The 16,598-nt window shown below is 60.9% G+C and overlaps 2 protein-coding genes across 2 annotated transcripts; both read left to right on the top strand.

Annotated features, from left to right (window-relative positions):
- The first annotated feature begins 17 nt into the window (after nt 1-17).
- Nucleotides 18-9,855, top strand: UBQLN4 (ubiquilin 4). Its single transcript, XM_053278471.1, has 11 exons — nt 18-653; nt 1,624-1,775; nt 3,128-3,384; nt 3,769-4,031; nt 4,833-4,991; nt 5,182-5,404; nt 6,199-6,338; nt 6,747-6,830; nt 7,164-7,279; nt 7,912-8,101; nt 8,637-9,855. Exons 1-11 carry the CDS (start codon nt 411-413, stop codon nt 8,787-8,789), a joined length of 1,980 nt encoding a protein of 659 aa, XP_053134446.1. The 5' UTR covers nt 18-410; the 3' UTR covers nt 8,790-9,855.
- An 856-nt stretch (nt 9,856-10,711) lies between these two features.
- GPATCH4 (G-patch domain containing 4) lies at nt 10,712-16,128 on the top strand. Its single transcript, XM_053278481.1, has 7 exons — nt 10,712-10,887; nt 11,503-11,576; nt 12,562-12,654; nt 13,459-13,566; nt 14,351-14,475; nt 14,771-14,821; nt 15,586-16,128. Exons 1-7 carry the CDS (start codon nt 10,788-10,790, stop codon nt 15,962-15,964), a joined length of 930 nt encoding a protein of 309 aa, XP_053134456.1. The 5' UTR covers nt 10,712-10,787; the 3' UTR covers nt 15,965-16,128.
- The last annotated feature ends 470 nt before the right edge of the window (nt 16,129-16,598 follow it).

Genomic DNA, 16,598 nt, shown 5'->3' on the forward strand with positions numbered 1-16,598 from the left:
ACCGGAAGCCAGCGCTTCTAAACCGGAAGTCATGATGGGGAGGTGATTCTAACTGCTTGCTAGATCTTGGAGGAGGAGCGGCTCCTTCTTCAGGCCGCCTTCATGGGAGCTCCCTCCAGAGTTCAATCCTCCCTGCCTGTCCCGCCGCCGCTGTTGCGGGCGGAGGAGCGATGGCGGCTTCGCCATAGAGCCGCGGGAAATATGAGCGGTGCCAAATATGAGCGAGGCTGCGGCCAAAACGCCGACTAGCCGCCGGCGTTTTCCTGAAACCCAAACGTGACAGTCGTGATGATTAATGAGGCCCGTAGAGACCCCCGTTTCCAGAGTAGCCTGCCGGAAGCCGCCTGAGGGCGGGCCGCTCTAGCCCCGCCAGGCTCCATGGCTCCGCGCGGCACGCCGGAAGTGTCGCCATGGTTTCCTGGCCCGTCTCTATGGTGGCCGCCGCAGCCGCCGGCTCGCCCTCTCTCTGGTCGGCCAAGATGGCGGAGCTCAGCGGAGGAGGAGAAGGAGGCGGCGGCGGCGGTGGGGGGCCGGGCTTGGCCGGGGGCGGCGAGGGGGCCGCCGCGGGGAGCGGGCTCCTCATCCGGGTGACGGTGAAGACCCCCAAAGACAAGGAGGAGATCCTCACCGGCGAGCGCGCCTCCGTCAGGGAGGTCAGAGGCCGAGGGGGACACTGCGGGGGGGAGGGAGGGAGGGAGGGGGAGACGGGAGAGGGAGGGGGGCTGGGGGAGGGAGGGAGGGAGGGAGGGGGGCTGGGGAGGGGGCTGGACAGGGAAGACCGCGGGGGAGGGGAGGGAGCCACGCGGTGGGCAGAGGGGCCCCTCACAGACCCCCCTGCACCCAGAGCCAGCGAGCACCTCTCACAGAGGTTTGCAGGAAAGAGGGATGGGGTGAGATGGGATTGGGGTGGGGTGGGAGGAGAGCAGCCTGGAGCCAAGAGGTGGGCGAGGTGGGCAGGAGGAGTGGGTGGCCCCGGGGTGGGGGGCTGGGAGGCCCCAGAGGATGGGGGGCAAGGGGGAGCGGGTGCCGCTGGTGCCCGGAAGGCTCCTCCCCGCTGGGGATCTCGGGGATCTTAGGGACACAGGCAGCTACTCTATCCCGAGTCAGCCGCTTGGTTCCTTTAGCTCAGGATTGTCTTCCCAGATGGGCAGCGGCTTCTCCAAGGCGGAAGGCAGGCTGGTCTCTCTCTCTCTCAGCTCTTCCCAGGTGGGCAGGATGAGGAGGGGGCTGCCAGGGAGCCATTCTGCCAGAGAGGCTCCTTCATCCCTTTCTAGTGATGAGTGCTGATCCATCCCTCTCCCCCCACAAACACACACCAGATTTACCAATCAAAGCCATCTGGGGGCAAAGAGGAGACTGGGAGAGAGTGAAAAAGATGTAAGGGTAGTGCTTGTGTGTGTGTGTGGGGGGGGGGGGTGCTCAACAGGTGCTCAAGAGGGGTTTTTCTTAGGCAGGTGGGAGAGGGAGTCAGGGGACTGAATGCACCATCAGCCAATAGGGATAAAGGTAGGAAGGGCCTGGAGCAGGGTGCTGGCAGGGGAGAGTACCAACTGAGGAGCCCCATGCTTGAACCCTCCCTTTCTGCCTGGAGGAATCCTGACCACCTCTTGCTTCCATTTCCAGTTCAAGGAAGAAATCTCCAGGCGGTTCAAAGCCAAACAGGATCAGCTGGTTCTGATCTTTGCTGGGAAGATTCTGAAGGACGGGGATACACTGAATCAACATGGGATCAAGGATGGCCTGACCGTGCATCTGGTGATCAAAACGCCCCAGAAGTAAGAGCTTCTCGAAATCCACTTAAGCTGCCAGCACAGAACTTTGCCAAGGATGTATAGTGCTGGCTTTCCCCACAGGCTGGCTTTCCTCTTCCTGCATCAGCAGGTTTTTTGAATCGCTGGTGCTTGTCACCAGCCAGGGCTTCTCTGCAGGTGGCACCAGTTAGAGCAGCAGCCCTCCCGGGCAGGCCACTTTCTACAGCCTTTCACACCCCACCGTTTGCCTGCCTCTAGTCTGATGCTAGACCGTTCTTCCTCCCGAGGTCTCCTGCCCCAGTGGCCTAGGTGACTATTGCTTGGGTAGCTTCTCCCATCGGAATCTTGGCAAACATTTAGGAACTGTAAAAATACTTTCTGTTAAGAACATCAGAACAGCCCTGCTGGATCAGGCCCAAGGAGGCCCATCTAGCCCAGCATCCTGTTTGGCACAGTGGCCCACCAGATGCTGCTGGAAGCCTACAGGCAGGGGTTGAGGGCATGCCATTTCTCCTGCTGGGACTCCCCCGCAACTGTGTTCTGCAGTTCCTTTCATTTGGTTTTGCAAAAGTTGCAAGCAAAGCCTTGGATGCCTTGCCCAGCTCTGCAGGGACTGGCTGAGCCCTGCCCCCAGGCGTGCCTGCTGTGTTGCAGGGACATTTAACTCTGAGGAGGAGGAGTCAGCCTGCCTATTGAGAGCTGGAGACTCGGCTCCTGGAATAGAAGCGGGAAGGTTAGGCTAGTTTACTGCCTTTTGGTTTGGCTGTGTGGGGGTGGGGGCAACCTCTCTTCCCGCCTCACTCCTTTTAAATCCAGGCCCTCAGCCCTTTGTTCAAAGAAACCACCCTTTGGCTTGGTGATTGTCTCTAGTTTGCCTAATTCTATCCCCACGCCCCACCCATTGGCCTAGCTGTTCAGTGCATGTGAGTGTAAGGTCAGTCTCCAGTTGCCCCCGGTACGTCTGGAGATGTCTCGGAACTGGGCCTTCTCGGTAGCTGCTCCTGGCCTATGGCATGTGCTCCTGGCAGATAGCCGTAGTTTAGGCTCGCTGTCGGCCTTAAAGAGAATTTTTAAGAAATTGTTTTAAAGTATTTTAAATGGTTTTCAATTGTGTTAAAATTGATCTTATATTGTTTTAAGCAGTGTGTCTTAAATGGTGTGTGTTGTTACGTCCTTTTAAACTTGTTGTGCACCACCCAAAGCCTTTGGATGGGGTGCTCTAGAAATGTAATACATAGATAATAAATACATAATCAGGAAGGGGGTAGCTCTAGGGCTAGTCCCCTCCCCTGTCAGGAGGACCATGACCGCTCCCTCCTTTGCCCAGCGGATGGCGCCATCATCATCTCTCCCCGGCCCTTTGGCTTCCTCTGCAGGGCTCAGGATCCTTCAGTGGTGGCCACGGCTTCCTCTCCTCCCACCGCCGCTCCTCCACCCACCCCAGCTCCTGCTGCTGCTGCTGCTCCTCCCGCCCCCACTGCAGCTCCCGCCGCTCCTGCGGCCCCCCCTCTGCCGTCCACGTCTAGCAGCACACTCTCCGAAGCTGGGAGCACCAGCCGGAGGAGCAGCGGCTTGGGAGCCCCCCCGGGCCCGGCAGCAGAAGGAGCCCCCAGCGGCGCCACCTCCATCTTGTGTGAGTATTTGGGGCCTACGAGCCGAAGGGCCCCACACCGGAATGCTGGGGAGCCCCCCTGAGCTGGGTGCCGAGGTCCTTGCTGCGCTTTGGGCTTGAGCACCTCTTGGGCAGGGGGGGCCCTTGGAGGAGGGGGGGGCCCTTGGAGGGGACATCCTGCCTCCGTCCCCCACGGTCTGGATGGGTTGCCAGCCTCTGCTCTAGCCCAGCTTGCTTTCCCAGCAAGCTCTGCTCCAGTGGGCAGGGATGGGGGGGGGAGCACAGGGGTCCTTTGTCCCACAGAGCCCCGAGAGGCCGGCTGGCATGCCCGCCAAGAGCAAGCCGCCCGCTCCTCCCCAGGGGCTCTCTTGACCCACTGCCCTCCCCCCGCCCTTCCTCCCACAGCCGGCTTTGGGGGCATCGCTGGGCTGGGCCACCTGGGGATGGGCTCGGCCAACTTCATGGAGCTCCAGCAGCAGATGCAGCGGCAGCTGATGTCCAACCCGGAGATGCTCTCTCAGATCATGGAGAACCCACTGGTCCAGAGCATGATGTCCAACCCAGACTTCATGAGGCAGATGATCATGGCCAACCCCCAGATGCAGCAGCTGATGGAGCGCAACCCCGAGATCAGCCACATGCTGAACAACCCGGAGCTCATGCGCCAGGTGGGCTCCAGCACCCCCCCCCCCGGTCCCTCTTGCTGCCTCGGGCGGTCTTGAGGCGCGGCCCCGGGCAGACGTCCCGCCAGGGCCAGGCCTTCCTTCCCCACCCATGCGGCACTCCCGTCTCCAGGGTTATTTATTTGGACATTGGGACACCCTGCGGTTGGCAGCCCCCCACGGCAAACTACGGATTTGGGGTTTCTGCAAAACCCGGTCAGTCAGCTTGGGCTGCGTCGCAAACCCGAGTGACGTTCCTGACCCTGGTGGCTTGAGATCGGCATTGCACTTAGCCCCCAGGGCTGGTGCTTCCTCATGCCCGCTCGTTCCCTCCTCTTCCTCGTTCTTGCTGATTTCTTCCGGCCTGAAAATGCTTCAGACTACTGGCCTTTGCTGTTTTAAGCACAGCAAGCCCATCTTGAGTGTCTGAGAGGGCACAATGTTGCTTTCCTCTCAGCAGCATTTGCCACAGTCTCTGCTTCTGCTCCTCTTCCCCTTTTGCTGGTTAGGGAAGGCTGGGCTTTGGCTTGCTTCTCACTGCACCACAGACCCCATCTCGAGAAGCTCGCGACGCCCCGGCGTCCTTCCAGAGCCCACTTGGCCTTGTGCCTTCCAGGCTCCACGGCTGCCTCGTTTGGCCAGGCATCCGGACAGGCTGGCTCATGCATCCAGTGCATGGAATTCTTTGCCATGCCTGTGCTGTTCCTTCCAGCGGCACAGTGGGGGCTTCCTGCCCTTGGGACTGAGCTGGCCTCTGTTCCAAGGGGGTTGCCCAGAGCTCTCTGCTCCTCCTCCTCCTCTCCCCAGACCATGGAGCTGGCCCGCAACCCGGCCATGATGCAAGAGATGATGCGCAACCAGGACCGTGCCCTGAGCAACCTGGAGAGCATCCCGGGAGGGTACAACGCCTTGCGCCGCATGTACACGGATATCCAGGAGCCCATGTTCAGCGCTGCCAGGGAGCAGGTAGGCGAGGCCCCAGCTGGCTGCTTGACAAACAGGACCAGCAGCAACCAGAGCCACAGGTGCAGGACTCCTCGAAGGCACTGGGCAAGCTTGCGCATGCAGGCAGATCCATCTCTACGCCTAGGAGGCAGGGCTCGGCTAGGCGGAGAGTTTGCCAAGTGGCTGATCCAGCAATGTCTTCTCCCTCTAGTTTGGCAACAACCCCTTCTCTGCCCTGGCGGGGAGTTCAGACACCTCGAACGCGCAGCCTCTGCGGACGGAGAACCGGGAGCCCTTGCCCAACCCCTGGAGCCCGTCGCCCACGTCTCAGAGCCAGGCCCCCGGCAGCGAAGGGAGCCCTGGGCCGGTCACGAGCCAAAGCACACCCACCGTGTCCAACCCTCTGGGGGTCAACGCAGCCAGCCTTGGGACTGGTATGTGCCACGCGGGGGGAGTAGGTCGGGCCCTGAGGGGCGCCTCTCATGGGCTGCATTGGCTCGGGTCACTTTTCTGGAGGCTCCAGCCGGCCTTGGTTGAAGGTGCTGCGTTTGGATTTGGGGAGTGTGGCAGTTGCGCCAGATGCGACGGCGCTGCTTGCGTTGAACATGTGCGTTCAAGCATCGGGCGGCTCCTGCCTTCTGCCAGGCAGTGGGGGATTTGGGGTAGCGCTTGGATGGGAAGCGTCCTTTTTAGATGTGAATCTCTTCAGGCTGAAGAAGAAAACGCTTGTTCTGCCTCTGAACTCCGGCTCCTGTTTTGACAGTTCCCCAGCCAAACAGGGCCATTTCTGTGCAAAGGGTGATCCCATTTAACTCTTAGCCTCTGTGTCTCTTCCTCCTGCACAAGCTCTCTCCTTCTCTTGCTTCATGGTGGGACGCACCCGGCAGATGGTAGTAAAGAGTGGTTGTTTCCAGCTGCCATTTTGAAAAAAGGAGCCTATATATATTTAAAAATATATATGTGTGAAAAATTGCATATCTGTGAAAAATGGCAGGAAAATGGCAGGTTTTGTACTTCTGGGGGGCATTGCTGGGGACCTGCAGAGCATGGTTCTTAGGGTCCTTTTCAGCCCCTTTCCAGCCTAAACCAGGAACCTGAACTCCGCCCCCTTCCCATTGCCACAATGCCTCGTTCTGTAGCAGAGAGTGGCCCCCCTGTGGGTCACAGGTCCTTCTGTATTTCCAAAGTTTTTCCAGTGTGGTCTTCTCTCTGCCCTGCGTGGCTCCAGGGATGTTCAGTAGCCCAGAGATGCAGGGCCTCCTACAGCAGATCTCGGAGAGCCCCCAGCTCATGCAGAACGTGGTCTCCGCCCCGTACATGCGCACCATGATGCAGACGCTGGCCCAGAACCCCGACCTCGCAGCACAAGTGAGTACGGCCCGCGGCCGAGTCCACGGGGCTTGGAGAGCAGAGGAGGAGGGAGGGGCCTCACGGAGACAGCAGGCCTTCTCAGCTGGCTGGCTGCTTCTAGCAGAGCGTTCCCAAACCTGCCGCTGATAGAGCGACCCCCCCCCCCGGCCTCTTGCGTGTGCAGGTGTGCTCTTGAACCAGCTGTGAGCTGTGGTCTGCCCTGTTTTTGGAGTGAGGCGCCCTCCGTGTGTAGTAAACGTATCCTTCCCCTGGGAGCAGCGTGAGGTTCAGCCCAGGCGCTGCTGAAGAGGGGCTGGCCCCCCACAAGCCCCTGCTGGCTTCCCGGGGCAGCGCGTTGGCCTGGACTGCCTTGCTGTGCAGGACTTGGGCTGGCAGCAGCAACTCTCCCCTTCGGTTTCCTTGCAGATGATGGTGAATGTCCCCCTCTTTGCTGGCAACCCTCCGCTCCAGGAGCAGCTGCGTCTCCAGCTGCCTGCCTTCCTGCAGCAGGTACGGGGTGGGGTTGGGGCTGCCAAGGGGTGGAGAAGGCAGAGGAAGCCAGTCCCAGCCCACTGCTCGAGTCAGGGAGCCAAAATGAGGCGGGGGGGGGTGTCTGTCAGAAGCCTCGTCATTGCCGGAGGGGCCTCCCACTCTGCAGGGCCGGGGCTGCGAGTCCCCAGACGGGGTTGGACTGAGACGTCCATCGTCTCCAGCCCCAGGGATTGAGGTGCCAAGGCCTCTGCGAGAGCCGCAAAGCCCCCCGTCGGCCTGGGGACGGGAATGCCCAGCTTCCTCCGGACCCCGCGTGGCTGGCGGCCCACCCTGGCCTCTTCTTCCCCGCAGATGCAGAATCCGGACTCTCTCTCGATCCTGACCAACCCTCGCGCCATGCAGGCCCTGCTGCAGATCCAACAGGGGCTCCAGACACTGCAGACAGAGGCCCCCGGACTGGTGCCCAGGTAACACGGGCGTCGGCTCTGGCCTGCAGGGGGTCCCTGGGTGCCTCGTGTCAAGCCGGCTCTCTGGAAGGGGGAGCCAGGTAGCCAGAGGAGGTGGATGGGTCACCCGCCTAGTTAGAGTCAAAGGGGAAGAATCTTGCCCTCCTCTGTGGACTGGGCCAAGAGGCACCTTTCCAAGGGGAGGTTCTCTTGTGTTTAGCAAGCGGGGAGCCCCTGACCCTTCCCATGGCTATTTATTGCTGGGGTCTGCCTTGCTGTTATTTAGATTGTGAGCCCTTTGGGGACAGGGCCATGCCTTTTTCACGGATACTTTTCTGTGTAGTTCTTTGGGGACCTTTCTGTTGAAAGGCGGCCCATCAGTGACAGTAACTTCTCCACTGGGTGTCCAGGAGTCTGCAGGGGCCCGGGCGTTGGGTGGCGAGGGAAGGTGGACTCCCGCCTCGGGGCTTTCCTTCTCGGTTTGTCAGAGCATAAAGATTTGGGAAGGCGGCTTGAGGCCCCCTGGAGGTCCTGCCCAGTTCATCTGGGTGTCTCCCCAATTAACCATCTCTGGCGCTAGAAAACCCCAAAGGAGCCCCTCGGCTCACGTTCCTCCCTGCCCTCCCGTGAACTCCCTGTCCTTCCTGGCGCAGCCTCGGGACTTTCGGAACGCCGCGCGTCGTCGTGCCGCCGCCGCCCTCCTCTGCCGCAGGGAGCGCCATCCCCGAGACCCCGGTGTCCTCCACGTCGACGCCTGTCAGTGCCTCTCCCGCCGGGGACAGCAGCCCCCACCAGCAGCTCATGCAGCACATGATCCAGCTCCTGGCCGGCGCCAACTCGCAAGTAGGTCGCCCCCACGTCCTCCCCGCTGACTGGCTGCGCCCTCTTACAGCCGCCCAGCAGTGCCTCTCCAGGGGGGTGGGCAGGAGTCCCTTCTCAGCTCTGGCCCCTTGCTGGAAGCTCCCTGCTTGCGCCCGGGCTACTCTTGCCCGGAGGGCTGCTGGCTGCCTCTTCAGGGGAGCCAGGCCAGGAGAGGGGCTGCGCCTTCATCTCCTGCTTGAGGGTGGGGTTAGGGTTAGGGTTAGGGTTAGGGTGGGCTGCTGGGGGGGGGGAACAGGGCGCTGGACTGGATGGAGCCCTGTAAGAGCCAAGGGGAGGGCCCCTGCATGCTGGCCTGCAGAAAGCTCCCAGGCTCCCTGGCGGCAGCAGCAGCAGCATCTCCCAGACAGGGCGGAGCTGCTGCCAGTCTGGGCAGACAGTTTGGAGCGAGCCGACTTGGTCGAAGGCGGCTTCCTCAGTGGAGATCGGTTTCTCTGGAGCCACGCAGAGGGCGTGGGGGTCCCGCGTCCTGCCTCACGCTGCTCCTCTGCCCCGGCAGGCGCCCAGCCCGGAGGTCCGCTTCCAGCAGCAGCTCGACCAGCTGCAGGCCATGGGCTTCATCAACCGCGAGGCCAACCTGCAGGCGCTCATCGCCACCGGCGGAGACATCAACGCCGCCATCGAAAGACTGTTGGGCTCCCAGCCGTCCTAACGCTCCCCGCCGTCCGCCACGGGGTGTCCACAACCCCCAGGGACCTCTGGAGTTGCTGGCCGGGGCCGCCGTCTCCTCCCTCGGAGTCTGCCGATGTGCACACTGGAGCCCGGGGCAGCCCCCTCTGTGCTGCGCGCTCCCTCCCGGATGCTTTCCGAGTTGCATTGCGCATGGATTCTGGTTCTCCTTCAGTGGCCATGTTGAGATGTGTCGCCCCTTTCCTCCCCCGCCCCGCCCTCCCCATTAGGCTCCTCCTCCTCCTCTAGTTAGTGGAAGTGTTACTTCTAGGTCACCCCCATGATTGTGTTGGACTCGCTTGTTTTCTGACTCTGAGAACCGCACACGACTTGCCTGCTCTGCCCTCCTCCTTCCAGCCGGCTGCGAGGTGCCGCCTGTACCGGATCCCCCCTGCCCAAAGGCATTTCTCCTTGGAAGTGCTAAGGAAGGGGCAAGTGCGGTTGAAAGCCTGGTGGCCCTCAAGGGTTGTCGTCCTGGCTGTAACGCCTCCAGCCCCTCCGCTTTCCTTCAGTGCTGATGGACTGTCCAGATGTCGAGGCAGGGGGCCCGCCCTCAGCCTGAGAACGGCAGCGGGAGTGCTGCAGGGGGCCGAAAGCGTGACTCGTGCTCCACCGTTTCCCTCAGAAGCCTCCTTTTGAATGTCATTGCTTCCTCGATGCATCTCGGAACATGATCTCTAATGTGGCTTCTCCCCCCACCCCCCCGGGCCGGTTTTCAGTTCACATTCAGGTCTTGACATGTGACCAGTTTGGAGTGCAGCCCTGGGGAGGAGGAGGGTGTGTGCATGCGTGCATGTGCAGGGACAGAAAGTTGGAGGATGGTGGGGAGTCCCTCATGCGTGGGGAAAGCGATGGATGATAGTTCTCTCCCCCTCCCCCTTTTATCTCCCTTCCCTTCCCCCCCTCTCTGTTCAGTTCAGGGTGTTTAAATTGCTGGCCGCCCCAGGGTGTCGTCCCAAGAGCCCTGCCGCCCCCAGTGGCGTCTGCGTCTGAATTTGCATACTGTTTTTATCCAGGAATAAAATGCACACAGCCATCTGTCTCCCTCACTGTGAGGTTCTGCGCATTCATTTGCTTGGAGTGTGTGTTGCAGGCCTCTGTGCTGGGGCATTGCTGCTCAGTCCCTCCAAGGTTCTCCTGACCAGGGCTTCTCAGAGTTGTTGCACTACAACTCCCATCATCCGCCGCCCCAAGGGCTAGCCAGAATATATATCAGGTGGCCAACCAGAGGCGCTCCCGGGGTTGTGGGACGACCCCTCATACATAACTGCAGTTCTCTGCTGCCTGTGGAGCTATCCACCCAGTTGGGGGGAAATCAGGGTTTTGTGCAATGACAAGCTGCATGGAGAAATGTGTGCGATGTCTTTATTTTCTGCAGTTTTTAATTACAGTAACAGGGCTTTTCCCAATCACGGCCAGTGACATCAAAGCCATTCACGGGGCAATGTAACCTTCCCCTCTGGCTCCTTAGATTTCACTTCCAGTATCTGGCCGCTATCTTTGCCAACCCCGTAAGGACTAGCAGCTTGCTTGCTTTTTAAATGGGATCCAGCTCAGTTTTAAAGCTGAATTCGGGGGCTTTGCTGGGCCATTTCGGCAGGCCCCGATTACATCTCCAGTGAGAGGAAGATGCGTTTCTGAAAGCACTTGGAGCTCACCTGGCCCCGGCTGCCTTAAACAGGGGGAGCATCAGCCCAGCATGGGGAAGGGGGGAAGTGGGCCCTGGGGTGAGGGGCTTCTCCCAAGGCCAAAAGCCGCGCGCAGCTCCAGGCAGGCTTGTCTGCTGGCGAGGAGGAGTCTCTCTCTCTTGTTTTCTCGGGCGCAGAGGGGGGGGGGGCGCGAAGAAGCGGCTGCGCGCGCACACACACCCTCCAGCACGCAGGACCCCCACAATCCCTCGCGGCGGACCTGCGTCACTTCCGCTCAAGGGGGCGGCGCCACGGCTGCTGCTAGCCTGGGCCAAGCGTGCGCTGCCGCCGGGATGGAGGCGCGGCGGCGGAGCGGGGAGAGCAGCAGCGGCAGCAGCAGCAAAGGGCTGCGCTTTGCGGAGGAGCAGCTGGCGCGCCACGGCTGGAGGAGAGGTGGGTCGGGGGGGGGGGGCTGCGCGCGCGCAGGAAGGAGCCCCCAGCCCGAGAGACGCCCCCGAGGACTCGCAACCGGACTCGAGGAAGGGGGGGGGTCCCCGCCGCCGGGTGCAAGCGCGGGGCGGAGGAGGAGGGGGGGGGGCGCCGCTGCCTGCTGCCCGCTCGCCCCCCCCCCCCCGCTCTCTCTCTCCCTCTCGCCCGCGCGCAGGGCGCTCTGCAGGCCGCCGCTCGCTTGGAGGCTCCCTTTCAAATGCAAACCAGGGCAGACCCTGCTGAGCAGAGGGGGCAGACCAGCGAGTCCGCTGCCAAGCTCGGCCCGCAGAGCAGGGCTGGCCGGCTGCCGTGGTCGCCATAGACAGGCCTCGTGCGGTGTGGGATGCCCGCCCTGCTGCGAGGCTCCGGAGTAGCGCATTCCTCGCCATGCATCCCTCCTTCCCTGCCTGTGTGCCCGCTGCATGTCGCCTGTGATGGAGCGCCAGTTGCATCTTTGTGTCTGGTTTTCAAAGGGAAAACAGGGAGCCCTCTTGGAGAGACCCAGAGCCAAGGGAAAGGGCTCCCTCTGTTTGTCCTCCCCCCCCCCCCCGCCTTACAATAGACTCTGTTTCCATATAGGTCAAGGACTTGGCAAGCGAGAGAACGGGATTTCGGAAGCCCTGAAAGTCAAAGTGAAGTGTGGCACAGCCGGGGTAAGCAGGGCTGTGGACTTCAGCTGGTGGCCCAAAAGAGATTGGGGGCGACTGGGGGTCCCAGAACGGAGGGACGCCTTGCCTCCCATCCATCCATCCATCCAGACAGGCACCTGGGGTCCCCAGTTTTTGCTGGACGACACCTCCCACTATCCTCAGCCACAGCGGCTTTTAGCACTTTTGGATTGTGGTGCACTCTTCATCTGAGTCACTTCTATGTCCTCCTGAATGTGGCCCCGTGGTGCCCTCTTCTTTCCCAGAGGTCTGGCCCTCCCCGGATAATAGGTTCCTCTTTCCGACCTGTATGCATCATCACACTAGCAAGCCTATCTTGAGGACTAGCAACCTTATTTTTTTTAAAAAAATTATTATTTTAAAAGGACTTGCAGGACGTTGCAGAGAATTGGCCACAGCGGACAAGTCATCTCTTTCCCAATATTTTATTTATTTTATGTTTTTAGTGCATTTATATACCACCCTATACAAAAAGTCCCTGGGTGGTTCACAATATAAAAACCATTAAAACATTAAAATAATTATTAAAACAATTTAAAATACAATAACTCTAAAAACTGAAACTTTAAAACTCTAAATTAAAAGCCTGACTAAACAGGTACGTTTTTAGTACCTACTTAAAAACATTCCGAGAAGGGGACACTCTACTTTTGTTAGGAAGCGCATTCCAGAGTCCTGGGCCAGCTCTAGAAAAGGCCCAGATTTGAGTTGCCACCAACTGAGCCGGTGGCAACCTCAGCCGGACCTCCCCAGATGATCCTGAGAGGTGGTGGAGTTGACAAAGAAGGCAGCGTCCTCTTAAAGTAATAAGCAGTGAGATATAAAAATCCAGATGGCTATCAGTTGTGCATTAAGGGGTGGGCAGGGGGCCCCCTTTCTGTTTGGACCGGGCTTTGGGTCCAGTGGTTCTGAGGAGGGGCCAGAGGGCGATGGTGTTTGGGTTGGTAACGGCTGCCTCTTCCCGACTCAGGTGGGTCACAACTCGGCGGAGCAGTTCACCTTCCACTGGTGGGACCATCTCTTCAACGCATCGGCTGCCAACATCGCTGTCGAGGCGGGTCAGGTAAAAGCAGGGCACTGGGCAGAGCTGCAGGAAGAGTCAGACCCTTGGTCCAGCTCGCTCAGTCCTGTCGACACTGACTGGCAGCGGCTCTCCCGGGTTCCAGGCAGGGGTCTCTCCCAGCCCTACCCGGAGATGCTGCCGCTGCCACCAGTGAGCGAACCTGGGACAGTCAGCTTGCAAGTCCCACGGTGGACTGGTCTCGGGCCATCCTGAGACGAAGGGCAGGCAATGCCCACTGAAATGGGATTCCCAGGTGTTGTGGACTACAGCTCCCATCACCCCCCCCCACACACACACGCCAAAGATCTTTGGAGCTGGGGATGCTGGAAGTTGTAGTCGATGAGATCCGGGAGTCCCTGTCGCAGGGGACGCTGGTGGCATGCCTAGAAATGAAACTCTGGGGTTGTGGCTGCCACCCCAGCTGCCGAGAGTTCAGCATCCTCCTTCCCCTGCGGAGCGGGGCCGGGGCCGCCTCGGTTCTCCTCAGAGCAGGCGTCGTCTGGTGGGCTGGAGAGCAGAAGCCGGGAAAGTCGCAGCAAGGCTGAGGAGCCTGCAAGAGCGAGGATGGTCCCGTCTCTGGCCTGCCTTTCGTCTCCAGCAACTGAGTACTGAAGTGTTTTGGGTGCTTGTGGGCGGGGTTCCCGGCAGCAGGGATTCCCAGATGCGGCTGACTACCACTCCCATCAACCCCTGCCTCAGGGAGAAACAGCGCTCTTCTCCAAATACAGTGATTGGCCCCGAAGTCCGACTGGATGGCGCTTCAAAAATGAATGCCTTTCCTTCCTTCCTTTCCTCCCTCTCTAGGATGGCGTCAAGGTGAAACAGGTCTCCGGGCAGGACAGTGCGATAACCAACCAAAAGCCTCGTAAAGCGCAAGGGGCCAAGAATATGCTGTATGGCCGCTTCGTGAAGGTAGTAGTGCCACCTGTGGTCTCTGCCCCAGTGAGCCTACAAGTTGCTGGGGCAAGCTGTTGTTGACGTGTCTTTTGTGGAGAGAGGCTGCTGGACTATTTTTTTCACCTGTGTGCGGAATGAGTTTTGTTCTGGGCGGCAGGGTCAAGGCAGCGTGTGCACAGCATGTGCTTTCAGAGGGGGCCCTTCATGACCCAGCCCGAGCAGGATCCAAAATGAGCTGAGCGGACATCCAAAAACGTGTGAGAGTGGGCACACAAACACGCACGCCTTCGAGGGAACACTGGGCCCAGCCTTGGTCTCGCCTTGCATTCTTCCAGGGTTCCCGAGTGAAACCTCCCTGTTCAGAGGTGGTCTACCCCTGAATCACAGCTGCTGGGGAGCAGCAGGAAAAGGCTTGTGGCCGGCACGTCCCGCCTCTGGGCTTCCCGGGGGCATCTTGTCTGCCCCTGTGGGAAACAGGAGGCTGGGCTTTGTAGTCCCTTTGGGCTGACCCGGCAAGGCCACCTCTAGTGACTTGGGGCTTGCAGGCGGCTACTTGGCCTGGCTGGAGGCATGACCAACCCCACCCCGACGATGGCCAAGTCTCCCTTTCCCACTGGCACCGCCTGGGTCAGGCCCAAGGAGGGCCCTCGAGCCCCACAGTGGAAGGCTCTGCCCTCTCTCCTGCCCCTGGGGCTGGAGGTGGCCTGTGGCCCTCAGACTGGGAGCCACGGATCGCCCCGTCCTCCCAGGCCAGTTGGGGGCCTCTGTATCCGAACTCTCCTCCCCCCTCACCCCCCAGGCAGCCACGCTGACGGCCAGTGGGGAGGAACTGCTGGAGCCGCCTTCCTGTTCCGGCAGCAGCAGCAGCAGCAGCAGCAGCGAAGAGGATGAAGACGAGAAGCTGGACCTGTCCACGGCCAGGAGGTGAGTGGTGGGCCTGGGGGTGCTTGGCTGGAGCTGGGCAGCCGTCTTGTACTGAGCCTGGCCCTTGGTCCCCCGAGCCCAGCACGCTCTACCCTGACTGGCAGCAGCTCTCCACAGTTTCAGGCAGCAGTCTTGCTTCCCCTGGAGATGCCGCCAGGGACGGGACCTGGGACTTCTTGCATGCAGCAGTCCGTCCGGCTCAGTGTGGGTCTATGCCGGGAGATGCAGGCGGGGGGCTCTGTTGCCGCTGAGCTGTGCCCCCTCCTTTACGGCTGGCCTCTCCTTTCTCCCCCAGGCTGACCGATGAAGAGCTGGTCCGAGCCTGCGGGGGACGCACGGCCCACAAGTGAGTGGGCCGCTGTTGGGGCTGGCGGGTGGGGGCACCCCCCGTTCCCAGGGGAGGCTGCCGTCTCGAGGACTGGGGGCTTTCCTCGGCCTCTCCGTCCCACCTGCTCTGCAGGGGCGGTTTCCTCAAGGAGGGAGAGAACAGTGGGGCTCAGGCAACTGGGCCAGTGGCTGCCGCTTGCTGACCCCGGCGGTGGAGGCAGAGAGAGGGAGGGGCCAGAACGCGGATGGGGAAAGGGCACCAGGGTCCCCTCCCTCCAGTGCAAGAGTGCTCGGGCAGCCCTCATGGCAGCCTTGGCTCCCCAGCTGGGGTTGAACTAGGAACAGAGGAAGCTGCCATAGACTGAGTCAGACCCTTGGTCCCTCTCGCTCAGTATTGCCTACCCAGACTGGCAGCAGCGGCTTCTCCCAGGTTGCCGGCAGGAGTTTCTCTCTCGGCTCTCTCTTGGAGAGGCTGCCGCTGGGGAGAGAACTTGGGACCTCGATGCTCTTCCCAGAGTGGCCCCATTACCCCAGAAGGGGAATCTCTCACAGTGCTGCTGCTCACACTTCTAGCCTCCCTTCCGCATGCAACCAGGGCAGGCCCTGCTTAGCTAGGGGGACAAGTCACGCCTGCCGTCCTCTTGTGGGGATCGGTTGGGGCTGGGGATGATGGGAGTTGTAGTTCCGACAGCTGCACAGCCAAGGTTGCCTGCCCCTGCCCTGGAGTAGGGTTTGGGTTTTGCCTTGTTGTGAGATGCCCCCGTGTGCTTTTGGACCTCCCAGGGGAGCCCGGCATGGCTTGATGATGAGTGCCAAGTTGGCCCGCTTGGAAGAGCAGGAGAAGGCTTTCTTGGCCAGCCGCAGCCGCCAGGAGGAGGAGGAGGAGCTGGAGCAGCTGGCCTCTGCCTCGGAGAAGGGCCGCCTGGCTGGGAGACGGAAGGAAGCCAAGAAGCAGAAGCAGCAGCAGTGCCACGCGGAGCGGGGAGGCCTTGAGGCTGGGCTCGGCGAGGGGGCGAGGAAGAAGAGGAAGAGGAAGCAGCAGCAGCAGCAGGAGGAGGAACTGCTGGGGGAGAGTGCCGAGCTGCCGGACCCACGGACTGACCGGGGCAGCTGTGGGGGGAAGCGGCGGAAAGCAAAGCGGAAACAGCGGAAGGCAGAATGAAGGGGGCTCTGCTCTGGGCCTCCCCGGGCGCCTGCCTTGCAGGGGGCCAAGCAGCAGAGCCCCCGCCTGGGTTTTTGCCAAGGAAGGGTGCCTTCCGGGTGTGGCTCCCCCCTCTTGATGGAGGGCCGGGCATCCCCAATAAAGGAGTGCTGGGAAAGGCCGGAGCCAAGCTGCTGTGAGAACCTTTGTGAAGCGGCAAGAGGAAGAAGCCCGGGGCTTGGAGGCAAAGAGCAGGGAAGGAGTCCTGGGGTGTGTGTCTGCTCCAGCGTCCAGCCTGCCTGCCACAGCACTTGGAAGCTCACAAGCAGGGCCCCCACCTGTCTTCCCCATCTCAAGCGGTGCAATTCAGTTAGTATTTCACTATACATCACCTGCACTCCATCGTGGCTAACAGCAGAGCTACTGCTCACACACACATGCGCTCTCTCTCTCTCCAGTTCATGCAGGTTTCACCCCACAGTTCCTCACAGCCCCCACGGCTCTTTCTAGGCCCCTGTTTGGTCAGCTGGGGTGGAGCCGACTGCCCTGCGGCTAGAGAGGGGCTGGCCCTAGCCCTCCTGTCAGTGGGGCCTCCTCCTCCTACCACCCTGACAGAGAGCTGCAATCTCATTCTTTAAAAAGACACCCGACATGA

This window comes from Hemicordylus capensis, chromosome 14, assembly GCF_027244095.1.
Source record: "Hemicordylus capensis ecotype Gifberg chromosome 14, rHemCap1.1.pri, whole genome shotgun sequence".
NCBI classification, from domain to species: Eukaryota; Metazoa; Chordata; class Lepidosauria; order Squamata; family Cordylidae; genus Hemicordylus; species Hemicordylus capensis.